This window comes from Sebastes umbrosus, chromosome 3 (genome assembly GCF_015220745.1).
Source record: "Sebastes umbrosus isolate fSebUmb1 chromosome 3, fSebUmb1.pri, whole genome shotgun sequence".
In the NCBI taxonomy this organism is placed as follows: Eukaryota; Metazoa; Chordata; class Actinopteri; order Perciformes; family Sebastidae; genus Sebastes; species Sebastes umbrosus.
The window spans coordinates 10464959-10487604 of NC_051271.1; the positions used below are offsets into that span (position 1 = coordinate 10464959).

The 22646-nt window shown below is 38.2% G+C and overlaps 3 protein-coding genes across 3 annotated transcripts; 2 read left to right on the top strand and 1 right to left on the bottom strand.

Annotated features, from left to right (window-relative positions):
- The first annotated feature begins 3609 nt into the window (after nt 1-3609).
- LOC119485261 (OCIA domain-containing protein 1-like) lies at nt 3610-9676 on the top strand. The gene is made up of 8 exons (XM_037764715.1): nt 3610-3818; nt 4034-4118; nt 6422-6475; nt 6578-6625; nt 7671-7803; nt 7884-8056; nt 9185-9334; nt 9464-9676. The coding sequence occupies exons 1-8, from the start codon at nt 3768-3770 to the stop codon at nt 9499-9501; spliced, it is 732 nt and encodes a 243-aa protein (XP_037620643.1). The 5' UTR covers nt 3610-3767; the 3' UTR covers nt 9502-9676.
- Nucleotides 9677-10384: 708 nt separating this feature from the next.
- On the bottom strand, nt 10385-12478 carry rhbdd2 (rhomboid domain containing 2). Its single transcript, XM_037764714.1, has one exon. The coding sequence runs from the start codon at nt 12150-12152 to the stop codon at nt 11085-11087; it is 1068 nt and encodes a 355-aa protein (XP_037620642.1). The 5' UTR covers nt 12153-12478; the 3' UTR covers nt 10385-11084.
- Nucleotides 12479-15215: 2737 nt separating this feature from the next.
- Nucleotides 15216-21678, top strand: chic2 (cysteine-rich hydrophobic domain 2). The gene is made up of 6 exons (XM_037764718.1): nt 15216-15573; nt 17529-17583; nt 17902-18057; nt 18165-18221; nt 18312-18371; nt 18994-21678. The coding sequence occupies exons 1-6, from the start codon at nt 15440-15442 to the stop codon at nt 19042-19044; spliced, it is 513 nt and encodes a 170-aa protein (XP_037620646.1). The 5' UTR covers nt 15216-15439; the 3' UTR covers nt 19045-21678.
- Nucleotides 21679-22646: the final 968 nt, after the last annotated feature.

Sequence of the window (22646 nt, forward strand, 5' to 3'; positions counted from 1 at the left end):
CCCTCAGAGTGATGCTAGCTCCAGCTGTTGGACCAATGGGAGAAGAGTGGCAGAGAGTACAGCACCCCTGGCAAAGGTTTATCCCACTAACAGATAGACCACATGGGGCTGGAGGGGGTTGCCGGATGTGCACTGTGTCCTACAGAGTTTGTCTATGCTCTATTTGTGGCACACACTGAGATTTTTTTTGTGACAATCTATTGATTCTCTTAATACAGCTACCCATTGTTCAATACTTCAACATATCAATGATCTACGTGAGGCCTATAAAACTGTCTATGATGTGCTGAGAGGACTTAGAGGAGGGAAAGTCAGCCTAGGCCACAGTGATGCGTTGAATTTCCGTGGAGGTTGTGACCTGACAATGTTAGGTGAGGACATCCCCTATCTCCCTTTTCCTGTTTATTTATTTATTGGGGGCAGTGCACAAAACACTGATATTTTAAAAATGTCAATGTAAATGTGCCAGAGTTAAATCAGCAGGTAATTTGCACCCATGGCCTAAACATATCACACCGGAGAGTGGCCCAAGTGCCCATCTGGTGAGCTCAAGTGACCCCAGTGTTGATCGTCACAGGTGAACCTCTGCAGGCTTAATGCAGTCAGGTACAGCCTGCTCCCCAAGTGCTGCTTTGATCGGCCCAAGTGCCCTGCCGCTCTGCATGGTGCGACCTTATATGACTAAAATAAACCGTAGCCCCTCCTCTGTCACGCACACGAGCACAGATCAGACACAAATTAATTTTGGTCTGGCACTTCCTTGTCATGTTGCCTGTAAAACTGAATGGATGATAACTGGGACAACAGAGGAAAAAAATACATTTCTATTTTTAGTTTTATCAATAAATGTTAGCCTATTGATTGTCATCTAGTCACTCTTCTTCTCCTCTTGGTCTTTTCCTCTCCAGACCTGCTCTGGGTAAACTGATATGTACTCTATCTCTTCTATCTGTACTGTAGCTTTGCCAAGTTTTCAGTGCTTTTTTTAACTTTATGCAACCATATATAAGAGGCAATCAACGTCTTATTTATCAAACAGCGTGCAAGTGCAACAGCATCACCTAGGCACCATACGATGCCATTACAACATTGTACCATTTTATTCTTACTGGCAACTTCTTGATATAATCAGACTAATGCAGTGCCTGTTCAAAACATGCCTGTTCAGAATGGGCCGAATGCTTGGCCTGTTGGACAGACTTTACCGCTAGGCCCGCAACTATAAGGGCCCCAAACAGCTATAGATTTATTATGCTGTTTAGATAGATAAGAAAATTATAGAATTATGCTATTATTCTAACTCATTGTGCCCTGAAATAACTTTGAAAAGGCCCCCACAGCACATTAAAAATATGCAACTCAACTGTATACTACTACTTACTTACTGTGTACTTCTACTTCAGAGGAAAACATTAGTACTACATTTAAGTTCAAGACCTTTATTTGTCCCCGAGGGGCAATTGGTTTTGCCGCAGTAGCAAACAACAACAACAACAACAACTCATCACAATAACACAATATACACATACTGTACATTCCCACATACTAAAACACTGAAAAAAGGTGAAACCTTGAAGAACCAAAAAAAATTAAAGACATTTAGACAAGGAATGCACGTATTTCGCTTCCAGAGATAAAGCCTCTTGAAAACATGTTTAAATTCACATTTAGATTTAGTATCTTGAGACACAAATAACATGTTTCAAGGGGTCCTTTAAGAAAGGAAAATGTGTTGATTTTATTATTTAGCCTACCTGACATTGACGTTGAAGATTCAGATTTTAATCACAAAATACGACAATTAATTATCATTATTAATGTGATGGACTATTATTTAGTAAACTATACAGTATTGCATTAGAATTTAAAGCTCCACCTTGAGAATAAAGTCATAACTTTACGAGAAAAAAAAGTCGGAATATTATGAGAATAATGTCATAATATTATAAAGTAGTAATTTTACGTGTTATTTTCTTTTTTTCTCGTAAAGTTATGACTTTAATCTTGTAATATTATGACTTTTTTCTCTTAAAGTTCTGACTTTATTCTTGTAATATAATGACTTTTTTCTCGTAAAGTTATGACTTTATTCTTGTAATATTATGACTTTTTTCTCGTAAAGTTCTGACTTTATTCTTGTAATATTATAACTTTTTTCTCGTAAAGTTATGACTTTATTCTTGTAATATAATTACTTTTTTCTCGTAAAGTTATGACTTTATTCTTGTAATATTATAACTTTTTTCTCGTAATATTATGACTTTTTTCTCGTAAAGTTATGACTTTATTCTTGTAATATTATGACTTTTTTCTCATAAAGTTCTGACTTTATTCTTGTAATATTATGACTTTTTTCTCGTAAAGTTATGACTTTATTCTTGTAATATTATAACTTTTTTCTCGTAATATTATGACTTTTTTCTCGTAAAGTTATGACTTTATTCTTGTAATATTATAACTTTTTTCTCGTAATATTATGACTTTTTTCTCGTAAAGTTATGACTTTATTCTTGTAATATTATGACTTTTTTCTCGTAAAGTTATGACTTTATTCTTGTAATAGTATGACTTTTTTTCTCTTAAAGTTATGACTTTATTCTCGTAATATTAAGACTTTTTTTCTCGAGTTATGACTTTATTCTTGTAATATTATGACTTTTTTCTCGTAATATTATGACTTTTTTCTCGTAAAGTTATGACTTTATTCTTGTAATATTATGACTTTTTTCTCGTAAAGTTATGACTTTATTCTTGTAATATAATTACTTTTTTCTCGTAAAGTTATGACTTTATTCTTGTAATATTATAACTTTTTTCTCGTAATATTATGACTTTTTTCTCGTAAAGTTATGACTTTATTCTTGTAATATTATGACTTTTTTCTCGTAAAGTTATGACTTTATTCTTGTAATATTATAACTTTTTTCTCGTAATATTATGACTTTTTTCTCGTAAAGTTATGACTTTATTCTTGTAATATTATGACTTTTTTCTCATAAAGTTATGACTTTATTCTTGTAATATTATGACTTTTTTCTTGTGAAGTTATGACTTTATTCTTGTAATATTATAACTTTTTTCTCTTAAAGTTATGACTTTATTCTCGTAATATTAAGACTTTTTTTCTCGAGTTATGACTTTATTCTTGTAATATTATGACTTTTTTCTCGTAATATTATGACTTTTTTCTCGTAAAGTTATGACTTTATTCTTGTAATATAATTACTTTTTTCTCGTAAAGTTATGACTTTATTCTCGTAAAGTTATGACATTATTCTTGTAATATTATAACTTTTTTCTCTTAAAGTTATGACTTTATTCTTGTAATATTATGACTTTTTTTCTGGAGTTATGACTTTATTCTCGTAATATTATGACTTTTTTTCTGGAGTTATGACATAGTAATGCTGTTATTATCTTGACAACCACTAGAGGGAGTAGGTCACCACTTTAACTCTTGAACTTTCAAAATAAAAGACCCAGTTTTAATCTCCATTGTCTAACTAATGTACTCTTTTACGTTTTCATTCACTAGTAAAACAGTAATGTATGATTATTTAAAATATACAGATATAATAACAACACTTTTGTCGCCTCAGCTAACCCACAAATGCCTCCTTTTTTTAACTTCCGGGTCATGTCAGTGCTAGCTGGAGCAATGACATTGTACCAAACACACAGAGAAGAAGTCAGACCGTTCAGTGTCTTATATCTTGTTATTTCACATGCTGTTGAACGCTTAAATTAAACCTGACATTGCCGTCAACATGTCCTCTAACACAGGTTTCACAGAGGAGCGGCAGCAAAGAGGAGCTCAGGTAAACACACCTTTAAACCAGCATGCTAACGTGGTAGCTTGCAAGCTTAAACTCTGGATGAACTGAAGGATGCTAGTTAGTGTTTGTCTGCTGTCTGTTTGAATCGCATTAGTTTGTCTGTGAAGTGGTGGCTCTGTCTGAGTGGCTTGCCAACAGGTCTTGTGCTAATTAACTAATTGAATTAAAGGTGTTGTTGTGTTTGTTTTAATCTACAGGCTCCAGTGGGAGTGGAGTACATCCCCACAGAGGAGGAGAAGAGGGTGTTCAGAGAGTGCAACCAGGAGAGCTTCTGGTACAGGTGTAAGTGTCTGACTTTCACACACATGGTCTGAAATTAACCTTTTTCCTCACCTGCCACTCTGGCAGGTTTTTTTATTTGTTTATTTATTTGTTTTGCACAATTTAAGACTATACAACATAACAAAACAATAAATGAAAAATATAAAGTGCAGGAAGAGGCAAAAAAAACACTGGGCTTATCTGAAGCCTCCACCCAGAGACAAGATTAATATAAAGAAATAATATGACTACATAATAGTGATAACAAACAGTTAGGACAAGATTAATATAAAGAAATAATATGACTACATAATAGTGATAACAAACAGTTAGGACAAGATTAATATAAAGAAATAATATGACTACATAATAGTGATAACAAACAGTTAGGACAAGATTAATATAAAGAAATAATATGACTACATAATAGTGATAACAAACAGTTAGGACAAGATTAATATAAAGAAATAATATGACTACATAATAGTGATAACAAACAGTTAGGACAAGATTAATATAAAGAAATAATATGACTACATAATAGTGATAACAAACAGTTAGGACAAGATTAATATAAAGAAATAATATGACTACATAATAGTGATAACAAACAGTTAGGACAAGATTAATATAAAGAAATAATATGACTACATAATAATGATAACAAACAATTAGGACAAGATATATATAGTAACAACAATAACAATACAGTAAATATATCAAAAAAGATAAATGTGTGTGTGTGTGTGTGTTGAGGTCACTGAACATTTCTACCGACCACTCATGTTTTTTGTCTGCCACTTCTGACATCTAGGTAGAATGCTTTAAAACTGTAAACACTGAGTCAGTGGTACCAGACCGTAGAATTATGGAATATATCATGTAACCTTAAAGCAGGGGTCAGCAACCTTTACTATCAAAAGAGACAAAAACAAAAACAAAAAAATCTGTCTGGAGCCGCAAAACATTTGAGCATTGTGATGAAGGTTGAACATAGTTTATAGTCTAAGTATATAGTATATAAGTCTAATGCAGTGAGGGCCAAAGTGCAAATGTACTATGGAGTATTAGGGCCACATTGAGGGAAAAAACATCTGAGATTTACAGAATAAAGTCATAATATTATGAGAAAAAAAGTCGGAATATTACGAGAATAAAGTCAAAGGTTTACGAGAAAAAAGTTGTAATATTATGAGAATAATGTCATAACTTTACGAGAAAAAAAGTAATATTGCGAAAATAAAGTCATAACTTTACAAGAAAAGAAAAATTGCACGTAAAATTACTACTTTATAATATTATGACATCATTCTCATAATATTACGCCTTTTTTTCTCTTAAACCTATGACTTTATTCTCGAAATCTCAAATTAATTTTTTTTTCTCAATGTGAACCTAATACTCCGTCGTACCATAGACCTACAACAATGATAAATAAAAATGAAAATGTAAACAAAAAAACAGTTATTAATTTCCATTTTTAAAAATCCACAGGGAGCCACTGGAGACGAGCTAAAGAGCCGCATGTGGCTCCGGAGCCGCAGGTTGCAGACCCCTGCCTTAATGCATTACTATATTTGGTAACACTTCATTTTACAGGTCCACAAATTCCATGGTAATTAGGTGATAATTAGCAAGTTACCTATTTGATATTTCTTTGGAATTACTGTCAAATTACCCCAATATTTACCAAATATTTACCTCCAAAACCAAAACTAATAGAAGACACTTCTGATCAGACACAAATCTCACCATTTATGTGACTTATTGTCTACACAAATGTAACCTGGTAGCGAATGTCATAATTCAGAGAGTTTTTAAAGAAATTTCAAAGAAGTTATTTGCTAATTATATTATATATATCTATTTACCAGCAGACATAGAAATAAAACATATCAATTAACTTTGTATTCTCTTCCTGGAAATGTATTAAATAAATTACCAGCTATTGGGAAACAGCGGAATATAATTATTAAATTTTATTTATAGTAAAGTAATTTTCAATAGATTTATAGGTAAATATTGGGGTAATTTGGCAGTAATTCCAAAGAAATTTCAAATAGGTTACTTGCTAATTATCACCTAATTACCATGAAATGTGTGGACCTGTGTTACCATAAATTTAATTTAGGCTTTAGAATTGCTTTATAAAAATAATATTTCTTAATATAAGGAAAACCTGCCACAACCAACATTTACCCTGTATTTGGCAGGTGCTAATTTCATTCCCTGCTTTCACATACAGGTCAGATTAATGATGTGAAAAAGTGGATGTTTCTTTGACACCTCTGTTGAGTCTGACACCCAATACCCTTGCTTTACAGCGGTACCCTTCTCTTTGATCAGCGTGGCTATCACTCAAGCCCTAGTTGCTAAAGGTAATACTATGCATAAATGTAGAGGAATCAGCAACATATATCTGTGAAATACAAATAAACACACTGTGAACTCTAAATTGACCCTGTTCTGTTTATTTGCAGGGACTCTGGCTGCATCTCCAAGGTTTGGATCTCTACCAAAAGTGGTTTGTAAGTTCATGAAAGCTGGGAGATGACACACTGCCTCATATTAAAAGGGACTGTTAGTAAGAATCAGAAATTGGTTGTAACAGCGACACCTGTGGCCGTTAAGTCAACGAAAAGTCAGTGTCCTGTTACTCGCGCTCGCCCGTGTGCCTGCGCTACCTGAATGTGAGCGAGCATCCGTCAAAACAGTGAGGCGACACACGTCAGCTAAAACCACGATATCACTCTATATTTCACCTGCTTGGCAGTAATGTTAGCTGACCAGACGAAGGTCTCCATGAATCACTGCTGATCCTAGTGTTGGCTTTTCCTGCTTCAGCCTCCCGACCGCAGCCGGAGGGAACAGGGGAGACACCGGCACCCAGTCAGAGACGATAACGTAACTCGTTGCGAAGCCCCGTCACTTCACAAGACATGGAAAACCTCTGTTGGTCTGGAGGAGCTGCAGCATTTATTTCTGCACAAATGTCCACTGTACATTTACTAGATATTCTCAGAGCTAAACTAACTCTTCTGCAGTGTGGAGTGTGCACGCATGCACGTGAGGTGGAGCGAGCTGTGAGTGAAGGCAGGCAGGCAGGCAGGCAGAGGAGCAGAGTACAGCAGAGACTTCGGCCCTGTAGACCAAAGCTACGGTCTCCCCCGCGTCCTCCGACCGCGGCCAACACTGTTTTGCAAGACGGGCTTCACTAGATATAACTTTGCGGTTTTGGTGCTTCCGTGTAGTTTGTGTTGGAGTCTTGTCTGAACAGCATAGCAACAAGGACACCGACCCGGATTGATTTTATACGTGTAAGAAGTTACAAACAGTCCCTTTTAAGTGATGAAAATGTCTAAACTTATTTTACCAGTCTAGGTGTATGAACAGTCAAAAGTATCATATTCACATCACTAACAGTACTTTTCTCAATGATGATAGCATGTGCCCCTAGTTGAAATTAACTATTATATGAAAGAGCAAATAGTCATGACAAAAATATTGTCTCATAATCATTAACTGGGTTTTAAAATATAAAATATTTATCTTTGAGTATGTTTGTCTCTTCAGTCGCTGGCTTCTGTGGCTACCTGGCTGGGAAAATGTCGTACATGAAGACGTGCCAGGAGAAGTTCAAGAGGTTGGAGAACTCCCCTCTGGGAGAGGCCCTCAGACAGAGGACAGGAGGACTGCCTCCACAAATGTGAGTACAACACACATTAGATTGTGATACTATATGTCCACCAACTACTCCTTGACCATTTGCCTGTTCTCCTAACCAAGGCCCAAAGGACCTCAGTCAGAGATGAGTGACCCAGACACCCCGTCTTTTGACACCATGTTCCAGCCAGCAGATGACACCGAGCAGACGCCCAACAACAGCAGAGATTATGAATATGACTACAATGCAGAGGCACCTTTACCAGCGGGCAGAGCAGATGACTTCAGCGCTCCAGGTACCACAGAGAGCTGCTGTATACGTTTTTCAGATACACTGCAAAAAATGACCATGTTTTGTGCAAATACGCATAAAGACAAAAGAAGGACCCACCACTCACTGTAAACCAACAATTGACAATAACTTTTGCTAATCAATACTATATTTGTTAAACAGTATTTTGCGATAAAAATGTAAAGCTATAAAGCTTTCATAAGGCAAACAATGGGACAAAGATGGAGCAATATATATTTTTTGGGTGTTTTTTTTTCAATCTACTAGGGCTGAAACGATTCCTCGAGTATTTTTTTGCATAGAAGCTTTGCTTTAATCAATTTAATTCATATTAATTTAAGCAATAGGTTTTTTTAAAAAGGAAACCAATTAGTGGTTCATTTTAAGAGACCGGTCTTATTTTTTTTTGTATATTTACTTTTGCTCCTTAATAAAACAAAAGTATTTTTTATCCGATTACTCGAGTATATGATGGAGTAATCAATAGCTTCAGCCCTACAATCTAGCATTATCTGATATTTTTCAACTCATACTGAACAATGCTGATACTGATATTTGTATACAAAACTGGCACACAACGGATTTTGCTTTTTATTCACTGTGTGTACTGTTGCTAAAGGGAAATATTGATTGTATACTGTCCCAATTCTGCAGTTGGATAATGGCAGTAGAATTAATGAGTGATTCTGTTATTATTCCTATTTAAAGATGTTGGCCTAAGTCAATACTATAGCAATGTGTAGGTACATCTCTCTTAACAATGCACTCAACCAAAGACAAAAAGAGAGCTGTTTGCAGCTATGGTGAAAGGCCTTCTTTCCAGTGCTGAACAGAGACGCTGAAATAATCAATATAGAAGAGCTTTATAATGGATTTGGATGGCATACTCTTTTTCTACTTCCTGAAATCAGAAATTTAACAATTAAGATGCATGCAAAGACAATAAAATATGAGCTGAATGAATGAGCTCCTTCACAGAGAAAAAACATACCCGAGTTGCAAATAAAACTTTACTAGGCCCAGATCTGTCCTATTATGAAATGGGCTCCCCAACTCTGCTAGGCAGTAAGTAACTTTTCTGTCAACTTTCCTACATAACTGTCTTTGTCCCTTTCCTTGTCCCCACCCTCAGTGGAAGACGATGAGCCCAGGAGGAAGCCCATCCTCTATGAGGACCTGAGGCTCAAGAACAGAGAGAACTACGAGGTCACGCTCACCCAGAAGGCCGAGACGCTGCTCAAAACATCTCCTGAGAAGGAGCCAGGGAGACCCAAGAAAGACGGTAAGCTTCTACTGCACAGATGTGTGAAACACTTTCTGGGTTAGGAAAAGTCAAGGGGTTGATATTCAAGTACATCTGTTGTCTTTAAATGACTTAACTCTTCATCTTTTTATCTCTCTTATGTTACAGTGAAGAAGAACGTATATGGAGATGCCTGGGAGGACTGAGTCCTTATTTGAAATGAACATGTAATCTGTATGCCGGCATCACTGATACTGCAGTATAGTAGGCAGCCCAGTGGCCATTTTTACGCCAGTGTGACTCAGGTGTCAAGTTGTATGAGTTTCTGATATGTGTCTTTGCAAAAAGAGTCAATTAAACCAAATTACATGAGAACTAAAACTGTCTCTCTATATCCTTTGAGCTTTATTTGAATTTATTGTCTACCTTTTTCTATCTTCACTCTCACACAATTTAAATAACAAGGAAAAATAACATGCGGCCACATTTTCAACCTGAATCCATGCAAGATAGTGCTGGTTGGGTGTTAACCCTTTGTGTTCAATAAAGACATCATGATGTAAGCACAAATAAATAAATATCAGTGGTGTCTTGAAGATTGTTTTTTGTGGAAGAGATTTTTGCTAATCTCATTGGTTTTAGGGGCTTGTATACCAGCAAGATTCATAGTTGGAAAAACTGAAAAGAACACGATAACAGTTAAGGTTTTGAAGGGCAAAAAAATTGATTAAAGCTCCCAAAACTTAACTGGAAAAGAAAAGTCGTAAATCAGGAAAATGGCCAACAGGACATAGTGTAACTGATTACATCGTGATTACATACACAGAAGATTTTTCAATGTGAGAGGGGGAGTAGATATAAATTCAAGCTTTTTTAAAAAGGTTATTGATTTTTTGTGTGTGTGGAAAAACTATATCAGACACATATTTCCAAGCAGAGTATTTTTATGTCATAATTCATGTCTGGAGGGAGGTCTTTCAATATATGTAAAAACTTTTGTGATTTTTTTTTTAAACTTTTTTCAGCTTTTTTGATTTTTGTTCATCTATCTTGATGCCCGTATTGAATATTTTTTGTTTGATCACTGACCATGACATCAGCAGGATGTTATTAGTTTCTTGCTCATATACAGGTAAACCTGTATATTCTTATGCCTGATGATTGACGAATTTCTAATTCAATTCACTTTTAGAAGCTTAAAACCATTTCGAATATATTCACAATGTATTGCATTGAAAATAACATTTAATCTGTTATCCTGCACATGCTTTAAAAATAGGATGGGGTGTGCACACAACCCTTAAAAGACTGTGTTCAATGAGGGTTTTTTTTCCAAGAGACTTTTTATGTTTTCCACACATTTGTTTATTTAAAGAAATGAGGGGAAATGGTACAAAAGAAGTATATTTTTAAATGTATGTACAAAAGTGCCATAACTAGAGATTAACTAGATAACTCGCCGATACCCGATTCCGAATTTTGGGCAGTATCAGACTCATTTCCAATACTAGTATCGGTATCGTAACAACTCTAGCCATAACATTTAAACATTCAGACAAACATTAAATTCATTTAAATATACAGTCAGGCACACAGTCCACGAATACTGGAGAAGCCTACTGCAAAATCAGCTTAACAATGTGTCCAAGCATTTGACATTTTAGACGACGCAGTCATCTAAAGACATGCTGCAGGTGCCCATATGTGTTGAAAAATAGTGTAGTATTGACAAAGTTAGGCTTGTCTGTATGGTCAGAGTGTTGTAAAGCAATCAAATAAATATCCATGGCTATGAATGACCATGACTATGACCATGACCATGATCATGACCATGACTATGGCTATGACCATGGCTATGACCATGATCGTGGCCATGGCTATGACCATGATCGTGGTTGCAGCTTTGGCCAAAACTATGCTCCGAGTCTGAACCGTGTCCATGACTTAGCCCAAAGCTATGTGGAGATCCATGTCCATGAGGATCAAGAGGCGGTGTGGCACTGGACAGAGCACTGGTCGAATTCGACCAGCCTTCATGAATATTGGCCGCAGTATTAATGCTTGACAATGGAGCGTAAGCCTGGACCGGGTAGGACCCAGGTGTTGGATTGATCTGTGGAAGGACGGTCTTCCTCCTCTCTTCTGTGGAAGCAGGGACAAACTTCACCCCCCTGATGCTCCTCAACAACCTAAAAGGCATCATCTTCTCCAGAGTGCCAGCCCTGGCCTCAGACACGTCCAGACGAGAGAACCATCCTTTCCCGTACATCCACCCGACCAGGATGGCGATGATGTTACAGGGGAGCACCGTGTGAGGAATGAGGGCAGTGGTGATGATGAGGAGCACCCAAGGGAGAGCCATGGTTGGGAAACTGACTCCACACAGGAATCCTTTAGTCATTTTAGTGTGCATGGTGGTTAAAGCCACACACGCCAGAGCCACAGGAACCAACCCCTCGGTGTGACTCTGGCTGCTGCTGCTGTCACCCTGCAGAAGAAGATCCAGGAAGCTGTAAAACAAGCCTGTGGTGGTGGACAGCAGGAGGAACAACATCAGGAAGCGGACGGTGCCAACACCTTTCTCCAAGCTGCCACTGAGGAACACCAAGGCTGTGATGTTCAGGAGGAGCTGGGCAGAGGTTTTGTGGTAAAAAGGGTACGTGAAGAGCCTGTGGAGGTGTCCATTTAGAAACACAGTGGCACCAACACTGAAGACCCCCTCGGTGAGGTCCACATATGTTTGGATGCAGAACAAAACACATGATAGAAGCACCACAGTTAAAATCCCACTGGTGAGGACAGGAACCAAGTCTTTGAAAACTTGAAAGATCATTTTAAAGTTCTCAGTTCGTATCATCTTGCTAAATAACTTAGGACAACCACTGTTAATAAAGCTAAAGCTCAAGTTTCTCTGTGGCTCCTAAACCGGAAGTAAGGTTACTGTCATTGTCCAGACTGCTTTGCTTTGAGCTCGATGTCGATGTCTACTGTCCTCTCGGGCTGATGAATAACTAAAATGTTTACAGTCATAGATTAACTTCTTATACACTATAATATCGCAGTTGTTCAGTTGGTTGGTTGTTCAGTTGCAGCTCCCAGAAGTAAGCAGCTTAGCTAGTTGTAGAACCAGGCTAGCTCGAGTGTTTAAAAAAAACCAACTTCTGGTCAAACCTTTTCAAAATAAAACGGGGATTGACGAACAGTGGCACATTTTGTGTAAAAGTTAGATTTAACTGCGTAGCAAATTAAAGCATCTAAGCTGTATGCGAGTCAACACTGCAAAACTCAGACACGCAAAGCCTGTGGGGTTAAAAAAATACGCTAAATGTAACTTCTTGCCAACTTTCATTTTTTATTTTGAAGGAGAATTTGCTCGACTTCCGCTTCCTAGTTGGAAGTGCAGACTTCTACTTGGGGTGAGAAGTAACTAAGTACATTTACTCAAGTGCTGTACTTGAGGATTATTGTAGGTATTTGCAGAGTGAAATGTTTTACTTTTTACTTTACAACATTTATTTTATTTGTAAAGATTTTTCATGCAGAACATATGATCATCTTATATAACAAAATCAGATTAAACTACCTAGTATTTTATATAAAGTAGTTAGTATATGCTACTCAAAGGCAAACACTAAAATGCTGCCTACTTCTTAATGCATTGCTAATTATAATCCAATATACTATAATAAAAACCCCAAAAGAGCCATTCTGAATTAATGACTAATAACGAATGCTTCTTTTTTTGTTACTTTAGGTTGATAATACGTCTTTACTGTGCTTTTAAAAAGTAGAGTGCAGGACATTTTAAACTTGATACTGAGTACTGTTCCATGTTATTGCTCTTGGATCTGAATGAGGGCTGTCAAAGTTAATGCGAGAAGAGTGAAGATATTGGCATCATGTAACTTCTTACACGTATAAATCAATCCAGGTCGGTGTCCCATGAGCGCTCGCGTGTGGTTCCGCTGTTCAGACAAGACTCCAACACAAACTACACAGAAGCACCAAAGTTTTATCTAGTGGAGCCAGTCTTGCAAAACAGTGTTGGCCGCGGTCGGAGGACTTGGGGGAGACCGTAGCTTTGGTCTCCAGGGCCAGAGTCTCTGCTGTACTCTGCTCCTCTGCCTGCCTGCCTTCACTCACAGCTCGCTCCACCTCACGTGCATTTACGCACACTACACACTGCAGAAGAGTTAGTTTAGCTCTGAGAATATCTAGCGAATGTACAGTGGACATTTGTGCAGAAATAACTGCTGCAGCTCCTCCAGACCAACAGAGGTTTCCCGTGTCTTGTGAAGTGTCGGGGCTCCGCAACGAGTTAAGTTATCGTCTCCGACCGGGTGCTGGTGTCTCCCCTGTTCCCTCCGGCCGCGGTCGGGAGGCTGAAGCAGGAAAAGCCAACACTAGGATCAGCATTGATTCATGGAGAGACCTTCATCTGGTCAGCTACCATTACTGCCAAGCAGGTGAAATATAGAGTGATATTATGGTTTTAGCTGACTTCTGTCGCCTCACTGTTTTGAGCGATGCTCGTTCATGTTTATTTAGAGCGAGCACAAGCACGAGCCCGACGCTGACTTTCGTTGACTTAACGGCTACAGGTGTCGCTGTTAACAAGAATTTCTGATTCTTACAAACAGTCCCTTTAAAGGGACTATTTGTAACTTTGTACGCGCATAAATGTAGCGGGTCGTCACACATGCGCGCTCGCATATGCGCGTTCGCGTGTAGCCGCTGTACCCTCCTCCTCTGCCTGCTCGCCTTCACTCAGACAGCTCAGCTCGCTCCACCTCTAGACGTGAACGCGCGTTCACTACACACTGCAGAAGAGTTAGTTTAGCTCTGAGAATATCTAGTGAATGTACAGGGGACGTTTGTGCAGAAATAACTGCTGCAGCTCCTCCAGACCAACAGAGGTTTTCCATGTCTTGTGAAGTGACGGGGCTTCGCAACGAGTTACGTTATCGTCTCTGACTGGGTGCCAGTGTCTCCCCTGTTCCCTCCGGCTGCGGTCGGGAGGCTGAAGCAGGAAAAGCCAACACTAGGATCAGCAGTGATTCATGGAGACCTTCGTCTGGTCAGCTAACATTACTGCCAAGCAGGTGAAATATAGAGTGATATCGTGGTTTTAGCTGACGTGTGTCGCCTCACTGTTTTGACGGATGCTCGCCAAGACCGTGTCTTGTGAAGTGACGGAGCTCTACAGAGATTTACGTTGTCTTCTCGTTACCGACCAGGTGCCAGTGTCTCCTCTGCTCTCTCCGGCTGCGGGCGGAGAGAGCAGGGAGACACGCTGGAGAGCCCCGGTGCCTCAGCCTGCACTTAGGCAGGAAAAGCCAACACTAGGATCAGATCTAAATCATGTTCATGGAGAGACCTTCATCTGGTCAGCTAACATTACTGCCAAGCAGCTGAAATATAGAGTGATATTGTGGTTTTAGCTGACTTGTGTCGCCTCACTGTTTTGAGTGATGCTCGTTCAGGTATATTGAGAGCGAGCAAGCGCGAGCCCGACGCTGACTTTCGTTGATTTCACGGCCACAGGTGTCGCTGTTAAGAAGCATTTCTGAAAGTTACAAATAATCCCTTTAAGTATGACAATCACGCGATTAATCGTGATTAAATATTTTAATCGATTGACAGTCTTAATCAGAATATTTTCTCCACCACTCAAATACACATTATCTCAAGTAACTTTAAGTTCACTGCAACTCCATTTCATACACATAAAATACGAACAAATGTACTTGTATAAAGCCTACACATATTTTTTTTTGTATTTTTCACTCTGAGATAAAGCCACATTTTTGTTTACATTTATACATATAAAATATCTCCATAACGTGAAAAACATGACATTCCTATTTTTGTAAAAAAAAAAAAATAATAATTAAAGAAACGTGACGTCAGCACGTCTGTCCCCCTTCCGGTGTCGTCCGGTTACTGCGGCGGATGTTGATGTTTTGTCTTGGAGAGCTGGACGATGTGAACTGTATCGTCTCCGGGACGAGTTGATCTTTTTTTTGTGTGGTTGTGTCTTCACGGTTTATATTTGTTACTCTTCTCGGTAAAGTTTCTCTGTTGTCCGTCGGCGTCGTGTCTGTCCCGGTGTCTGTCCCGGGAGACGCGAGGCCGAGTCGTGCGATGATGGAGGACTTTGATGAGATCTACGAAGAGGAGGAGGAGGAAGAGGAGGACGAGGACAGGGCCGCGGAGGAGCAGCTCCTCAAGTACGCTCCGGACCCGGTGGTGGTGCGAGGCTCCGGACACGTCACTGTGTAAGCGACGAGAACCGAGAGAGAGAGGAGTTTACCGGTTACCGTTAAACGATCCGCGGTGTCCGTTGATGCTAGCTCAGTTAGCAACAGCTGGTGACCTAGCATAGTCAGCTAACTAGCTACTAAGTTAGCATTGAGCTAACTCTGACGAGGAGTGGCTGATTAGTTTGAGCTTTCGTTTTAGCTGAAGTAGCTACATGACCTTTATACACAGTTATGTACCTTTTATTTGAATTTTTATTTGGTAATATTTTTATTTTTATTTGATAATATTTATTTCTTTTATTTGATAATATAATTTTTATTTTTATTTGATAGTATTTGTATTTAATAATATATATGTATTTTATTTGATATTTATTTGATAATATTTGTTTTTATTTGATAATATTTATTTTATTTGATATTTATTTGATAATATTTTTTTTATTTGATAATATTTATTTAATTTTATTTGATAATTATTTATTTTATTTGATAATATACATTTTATTTGATAATATTTATTTGATAATATTTATTTCATTTTATTTTATAGTTATTATTTTTATTTGATAATATACATTTTATTTGATAATATTTATTTGATATTTATTTTATTTGATAATATTCATTTTATTTGATAATATTTATTTTATTTGATAATATTCATTTGATAATATTCATTTTATTTGATAATATTTATTTTATTTGATAATATTCATTTGATAATATTCATTTTATTTTATAATATTTATTTTATTTGATAATATTCATTTGATAATATTCATTTTATTTGATAATATTTATTTGATAATATTCATTTTATTTGATAATATTTATTTTTATTATTGTTTATTTTTATTATTTGTTCCACCATTTCTGGACTTGAACACGGGATCAGACTGGTAGGAGGTTTTAAATGGTACATATGTTGCTTGGAATTAATAACCAATGTGCATGATATTGATTGATTTTTCGTGCTCTGAAATTGCTTAATTATATCTACTCAATAACGTTACTGAAAGACAAACTATTTCCAGTAAAATGTTAGCTAACACAAAGTTGTTGTAGGAACTGAAGTTGCTGGATGTTGCATCTAGTCCAGTCAGGGAAGAGCACACAGAGTGCAGAAAGTATCAGTAGTCATCAGTATCAGTATTAATACTGTTGAGTTATCACATGGTTTCCCCTCACCAGTCCTTCTCAAAAAGTTTTGATGCTACATTGGATTTACTACTCTTTCTGTGTAATGCAACCCAGAATAAACAGGAATGTTTTACTTTTAGTTTTAGTCTAGGTTACATGGATATACTGCAGGTTTTGGGTGTCTAACACAGCTATGTTTATCATCTTTGATATCCCAAAAATACTTTATGTGAAATACCAGATGGTTTCTGTTTTGATATTATAATAATGTTGTCTGCTATGGGCAGGGTCTGAAATTAGTTTTTTTCCTCACCTACCACTGTGGCAGGTCACTGAACATTTCTACCGGCCACTAAATGTTTTTGTCTGCCCCTTCTGAAATCTATCTCTGAATCAGTACCAGACAGTATACATATGGAATATATCATGTGAATTTAATCCCTGACAATTTTAAATTTATGAATTGCTTTTTAAAATGATATTTCGTAATATAAGGAAATATATCTGCCATGGTGGCAGGTGACCTGAAATTTCTACCTGCCACAGCCAACATGTACCCTGTATTTAGCAGGTGGTAGATGCTAATTTCATTCCCTGGTTATGGGGCTCATCTCAGGAGGTTTATCCTTATGCATATTGTAATAATTTACCCCTGATAACCTGCTGGACTGTTTTACCTTTTGGATGAGTGGCCTGAAATGTAAAGTCGTGGTTCACTTGATGCCACTTGGCAAACATTTGTTAGTTTATTTAAGCCAATTATTTCAACAGTGCATGTCTGCTAATGTATGTAACTAACAGTCTACTGTTTTCCCTCTTCCCTACAGGTTTGGGCTTAGTAACAAATTTGAGTCAGAATTCCCTTCAGCACTTACAGGAAAGGTAAGTGTCATGTTGTTATCAATTAATACATACTATGGCAAAAGTTACATTCTCACATTTACCTCACTACAACATTTACCTTATATTCTAACCACCAACCAACATATGATACATCATTTTATTCTTTTTATATTAAAATTGTTAAACATTCTTTAGTGCAATATGCTGTGCACAAAGAATGCTGCATTCATTCATCTGATCACCTACTGAAAACACAGATTAAATTTGTCCGAACACTACGTAAACACTTCCATCCTGCCATCTTAAGAACATTGAATGTGACTATACTAACTATACCACGTGTGTGCACGTCCTCAGGTGGCACCAGAGGAATTCAAAGCCAGTATCAACCGTGTAAACAGCTGCCTGAGGAAGACTCTGCCGGTGAATGTGCGGTGGCTCCTGTGTGGCTGCCTCTGCTGCTGTTGCACATTGGGCTTCAGTTTGTGGCCTGTCATTTGCCTCAGCAAGAGGGTGAGATACCCATCCATGTTACATTTGCATTCAGGAAAAAGGTTAATATGTTGATTTTTTTTAGGGGGTTGAAAAGAATGTCATCTAATGTCACCGTTGCCTTCCAGACAAGAAGATCTATAGAGAAACTTCTGGAGTGGGAGAACACCAGACTGTACCACAAGGTGAGCATGAATGGATATGTATGTAATAAAGTGTACCTTGTCAGGACATGTTATAAAACAAATGTGATCTCTATTGTACTATGTTTACAGTTGTGTTTGCATTGGAGACTAAGCAAAAGGAAGTGTGAAACCAACAACATGATGGAATATGTAAGTATCTGTTGTTTTGAGATGATAATATACAATACGGGAAGGCTGGTTTGATCGATGAGTTTGAAGGCTTATTAGACACCATAACACTGCATAGGGCTTTTGCATTGTCAATGTAGTAGGCTCATTAAAAATGAATGTCTGTTTTTTCAGACAGTGCTAATATTGGCTTGAACATGGCCTTACTTACACACTCAACATAGGGATGGGTGATAGCCTATTAATCACAGTTTATGGGTTTTTATATCACAGTGATGTACAGTATATTGTGCCAGAGTACATTATGTCGATTCACTAATTAAAAAATTGCAAGACTAAAGCTGTGCAGAATTAAAATGTTGATTGAGAATTCAAATGTCAGTGTCGTTATGAATGAAGCTTCAAACTATTCAGTACAGCTTTAGCAGACACATCGATGTACTTGATCACGTTGATGCAAAAAGTCTGCAAATCTGAAATTGCCATAAAGCAGTTCTGCAAATTGATTGCAACATTATCTGCAATACAACCTGAGATAGTAAAATGAGAGATACTTTGGTAGAAAGGATGTTGCAAAACTCTCTACAACTTGAATAATCTGTATCGTCTCACAGTAACAGCTTTTTCCTCTTATCTCCTGCAGGTAATCCTAATAGAGTTCTTACCTAAGATCCCCATCTTCAGACCGGACTAGCCCGACTGCGGCTGATCTTAAACCTCCACTGCAGCCCAGCTCCGTCACAGAACCACAATGGCTGTCAAGCTCCTGAATAAATACCCCAAATGTTTTTGTTTACAGGGTAGCATTGATCCTCCCTCTTTTCTCCCTTAAACCCCACACATACCTTCACCCTTGTTTACAAATCCAGCATCCCAACACTCGTTTTTGGAGTGAATTCATCATTGAACCACGACCTATCGGGGCGAGCTGGCACACTTATAACCGGCACTAGCCTGTGGGATGCCAGCGGAGAACCAGCCATGGGCAGCGTTATGGATTTTGGAACTAGAGCTGGAGACTAGACTCTCAAATCGAGTCCTCTGAGCGACGACTGGAATTTTGTCACTTGTATGTTCCCTAACCTAAGCACATGGCATAGTCAGACCATGATGAAACCAACACTTTAACATTTTACCCACTGTCCCACCGCCAACTTCACCTGCAAAAAAATACACCCCAGTGCTTTTGTAACAGTTGGTTTGGTGCTCTAGATCATTACTAGAGGCTGCGGAGGCAACATAACACAGAACTCCAAAGGAACCTTTATCCAAATCAACTCTGTAGCGGACAGACTAGTCGTACAGGAGCATGCTGGGCGAGTGGCCACAACAGCTGAACTTAACAATGTCACTCTTCTTATCAACTTACCAGACATCCTCTCGCCTCCTTTCATATCGCTGCACACTTCACTGTGCATCACCCCTTAACCCAGTGACAATCACGCACTCTGACTGTACTCTCTGTAGTATGAATGGGTCTTTATGCTACACAGTTTATCTGGAACAGTTTGTCTTCATCATTATGTGTGTCCAGGTGATGGGCTGGCTGCCTAGCAACTGCTTCTGAGTCGCAGTGGAACAAGTAAGCTGAAAAGAAAGCTACTAGCGATGAAGAAGAGACACCTGTGTTCTTTTTCTTTTAAATATCTCAAGTATTGTTTACTGTTTCGGTGAAAGAGAGGGAGTCAGTGCTTGCAAATCGTTTCACTGTATTTGTTATGTGTGTGTGTCTTTCTGAGAGAAACCTAAGCAAAAAAGAGACAAATCAGACATGAAGAGATACTCTTTACTCTGTAAAGCAGGGTTCTTTCTTTGACGCATTTCTTTGCCATAACCGATCTTTGTTACTTTTGTTGTATTAATTTATAAAAGTGCACATATAATCTGTGCATTTGTGAAATGGGCCTCAGTTGTTTTTTTTTTTTTTTGCAAAGGTATGCCATGGTTGTTTCCTTTTTGTCTTTATGGTCATGTGTCAACACTAAAGCACACAATCGGTCCTTAACACTTTCACATGGCCTCTCTTCCTTATCTGCAGACCTTGGCTTACTTATATGAGTGTTCAAGTTAAGGATGCGGCTCTTCTGAGAAAGTTCCTCTGTTTTAGATTTAATCTGACTGATACATTCAGAGGTCTGGGGTTAACAATAGTCTTGGGTTCTCTTTATTAGGTTTTTACCAGGGTTCTGTATCACGAAGCAGGATTACTGAAGTTAGCTTGATAACTGCACTGAGTAAAACCAGACTACTCCCAAATCAGGAATTTGGACGTAAAGCTGCAACACTAAGCAGTGTTTTTACCAATAGAGCAATAATGGAGCTAAAATGAGAGTGAATCTTGGACTTCATCAGGTAGCCGGAAACACGACTCCAAATGAATGCTAATGTTGCTCTACTGGATGTGTAAGTAGGCAACTTTTTGCTAACAAGTTGTTCATTAGTTCAGTTATCTAGCTATCTAACAATCCTGCTTCATTATAAAAGGCCTAAGACTATTCTGTGGACATGTTATAGATCACATCATAAAGCACATCTCGGTTTAATGAAACATACATACCATTTGCCAGCAAAAAGGAGATGGTTTAGATTCAGCTTTTCCCACTCAGCACACCTCATGATTTATGAAAACATCCAGAGAATGAGATTGAACAAAGCCACTTTGTTTCGGGTCACACAGCTCCAGTGATTGTATGAGTCACACTCAGGGGATTATACTTACAACAACAAAATGTAGTATTAGAAAATCTCACTGTCATGTGTGTTCCAACGTTAACAGGGGCTCAAGTATATTATACAGATAATACATGACTTGAATAATTGTAAATTGATACATTTGGAGTTTGTTTTGAAATGGAAAAATGCCCCTTAAGAAAAAGACAACTTCCTGTTTAAATAGTAAAGGAAGCGCATATTCCACAGAGCCACAAACATTGTGTTGGTTTATATGGTAAAAGACCCAAATTCACTTGATTACCACTGGGTTGCCTCTTGATTCATCAGTCACTTTTCTATATTTTTGATTGTGGTCTGTTCTATGTAAATCAAGGCATAAGGCCATATGCAGATATTTGTGTTGTGTGTGTGTGTGTGTGTGTGTGTGTGTGTGCGCGTGTATGTGCACGGTGTATGCAGATGCAAATGTTCTTCGTAGATCTCAGACTGTGATTGAACCCTGCACAGAAAATGAGTCCCTTTTTTATATAATCTTGAGTGGTCTGTGTGTGTGTGTGTGTTTGTGTGTACGAGGGAGAGAAAGATATATGTACATATGACTCATGAGCAGATGTACAGTAATAAACTACCAATAAACAAGGCTATGGGCATCCTCCTCTGTTACTGTGTGATTTTTGTTTTCCTGCTTGTTGACGTAAAGTCTCTATGTAGACTATCAGTCATTCAAGGTCACAGGAAATCTAGAGGAACTACGTCAAAGACGACTGGATTTGCTGTTTTACTCTTGTAATGAGTGAAAGTTAATATGACTTAGCAGCAGGTTATAGTCTCCAGGCCAACAAAGGGCGGGCAGAGATATGGAAGCAGCAGCCCTGTGACATGCAAAGTGGAGGAATGTGGGTGCGATAAACTCCAGCACTCTGACGAGAGAAGGTGCTCTGCTTTGGAAAGCGTGGCGAAAAAGGACATTGGGAACATGCATGCCGCTCAAAAGCTTTGAGAGAAATCACAGAAGTGATGAACTAAGCTATACTTTCTCGGAAAAGTTGTCAAAGAGACTAATCAAGATGACTGATTACTGAACCAGTAACCTTCATAATCGACACAGGAGCAGATGCTACAGTTATCAATCAAGGGACATTCAAAATGATGAAAATTAAATTTTGTCCTCCTGACACACGCTTCATAAGCCCAGCAGGTAACCTCAGATATATAGGTATGTTGCAGGCCACCACCAGCTACAAGGACAATCAGTAGTGTATGTGATAAGGGAAAGGCAACTACCTACTAGGCCGCCCTGAAACTGTGGAGATGGGTCTAGTGAAGCGGGTGGATGAGTTCAGTGGCATTTTTGGATCAAGTGGGCTGGCAGAGCCGGTGAGAATAATCCTACTAGAGGACGCCCGGCCATACGCTGTGCAAACAGCCAGACGGATACCTTTGTTCCACTTGTTCCCCTGGTTAAGAAAGAACTGCAGCGCATGGAAAATGAGGGCATCATTGATGAAGGTCACTCGGCCAACAGAATGGTGCGCCACCGTGGTGCCGGTGCTCAAACCCAACAAGAGGGAGGTTTGTTGCTACGCAGGCATCAGGAGGCTGAACTGAGCAGTGAAACGGGAA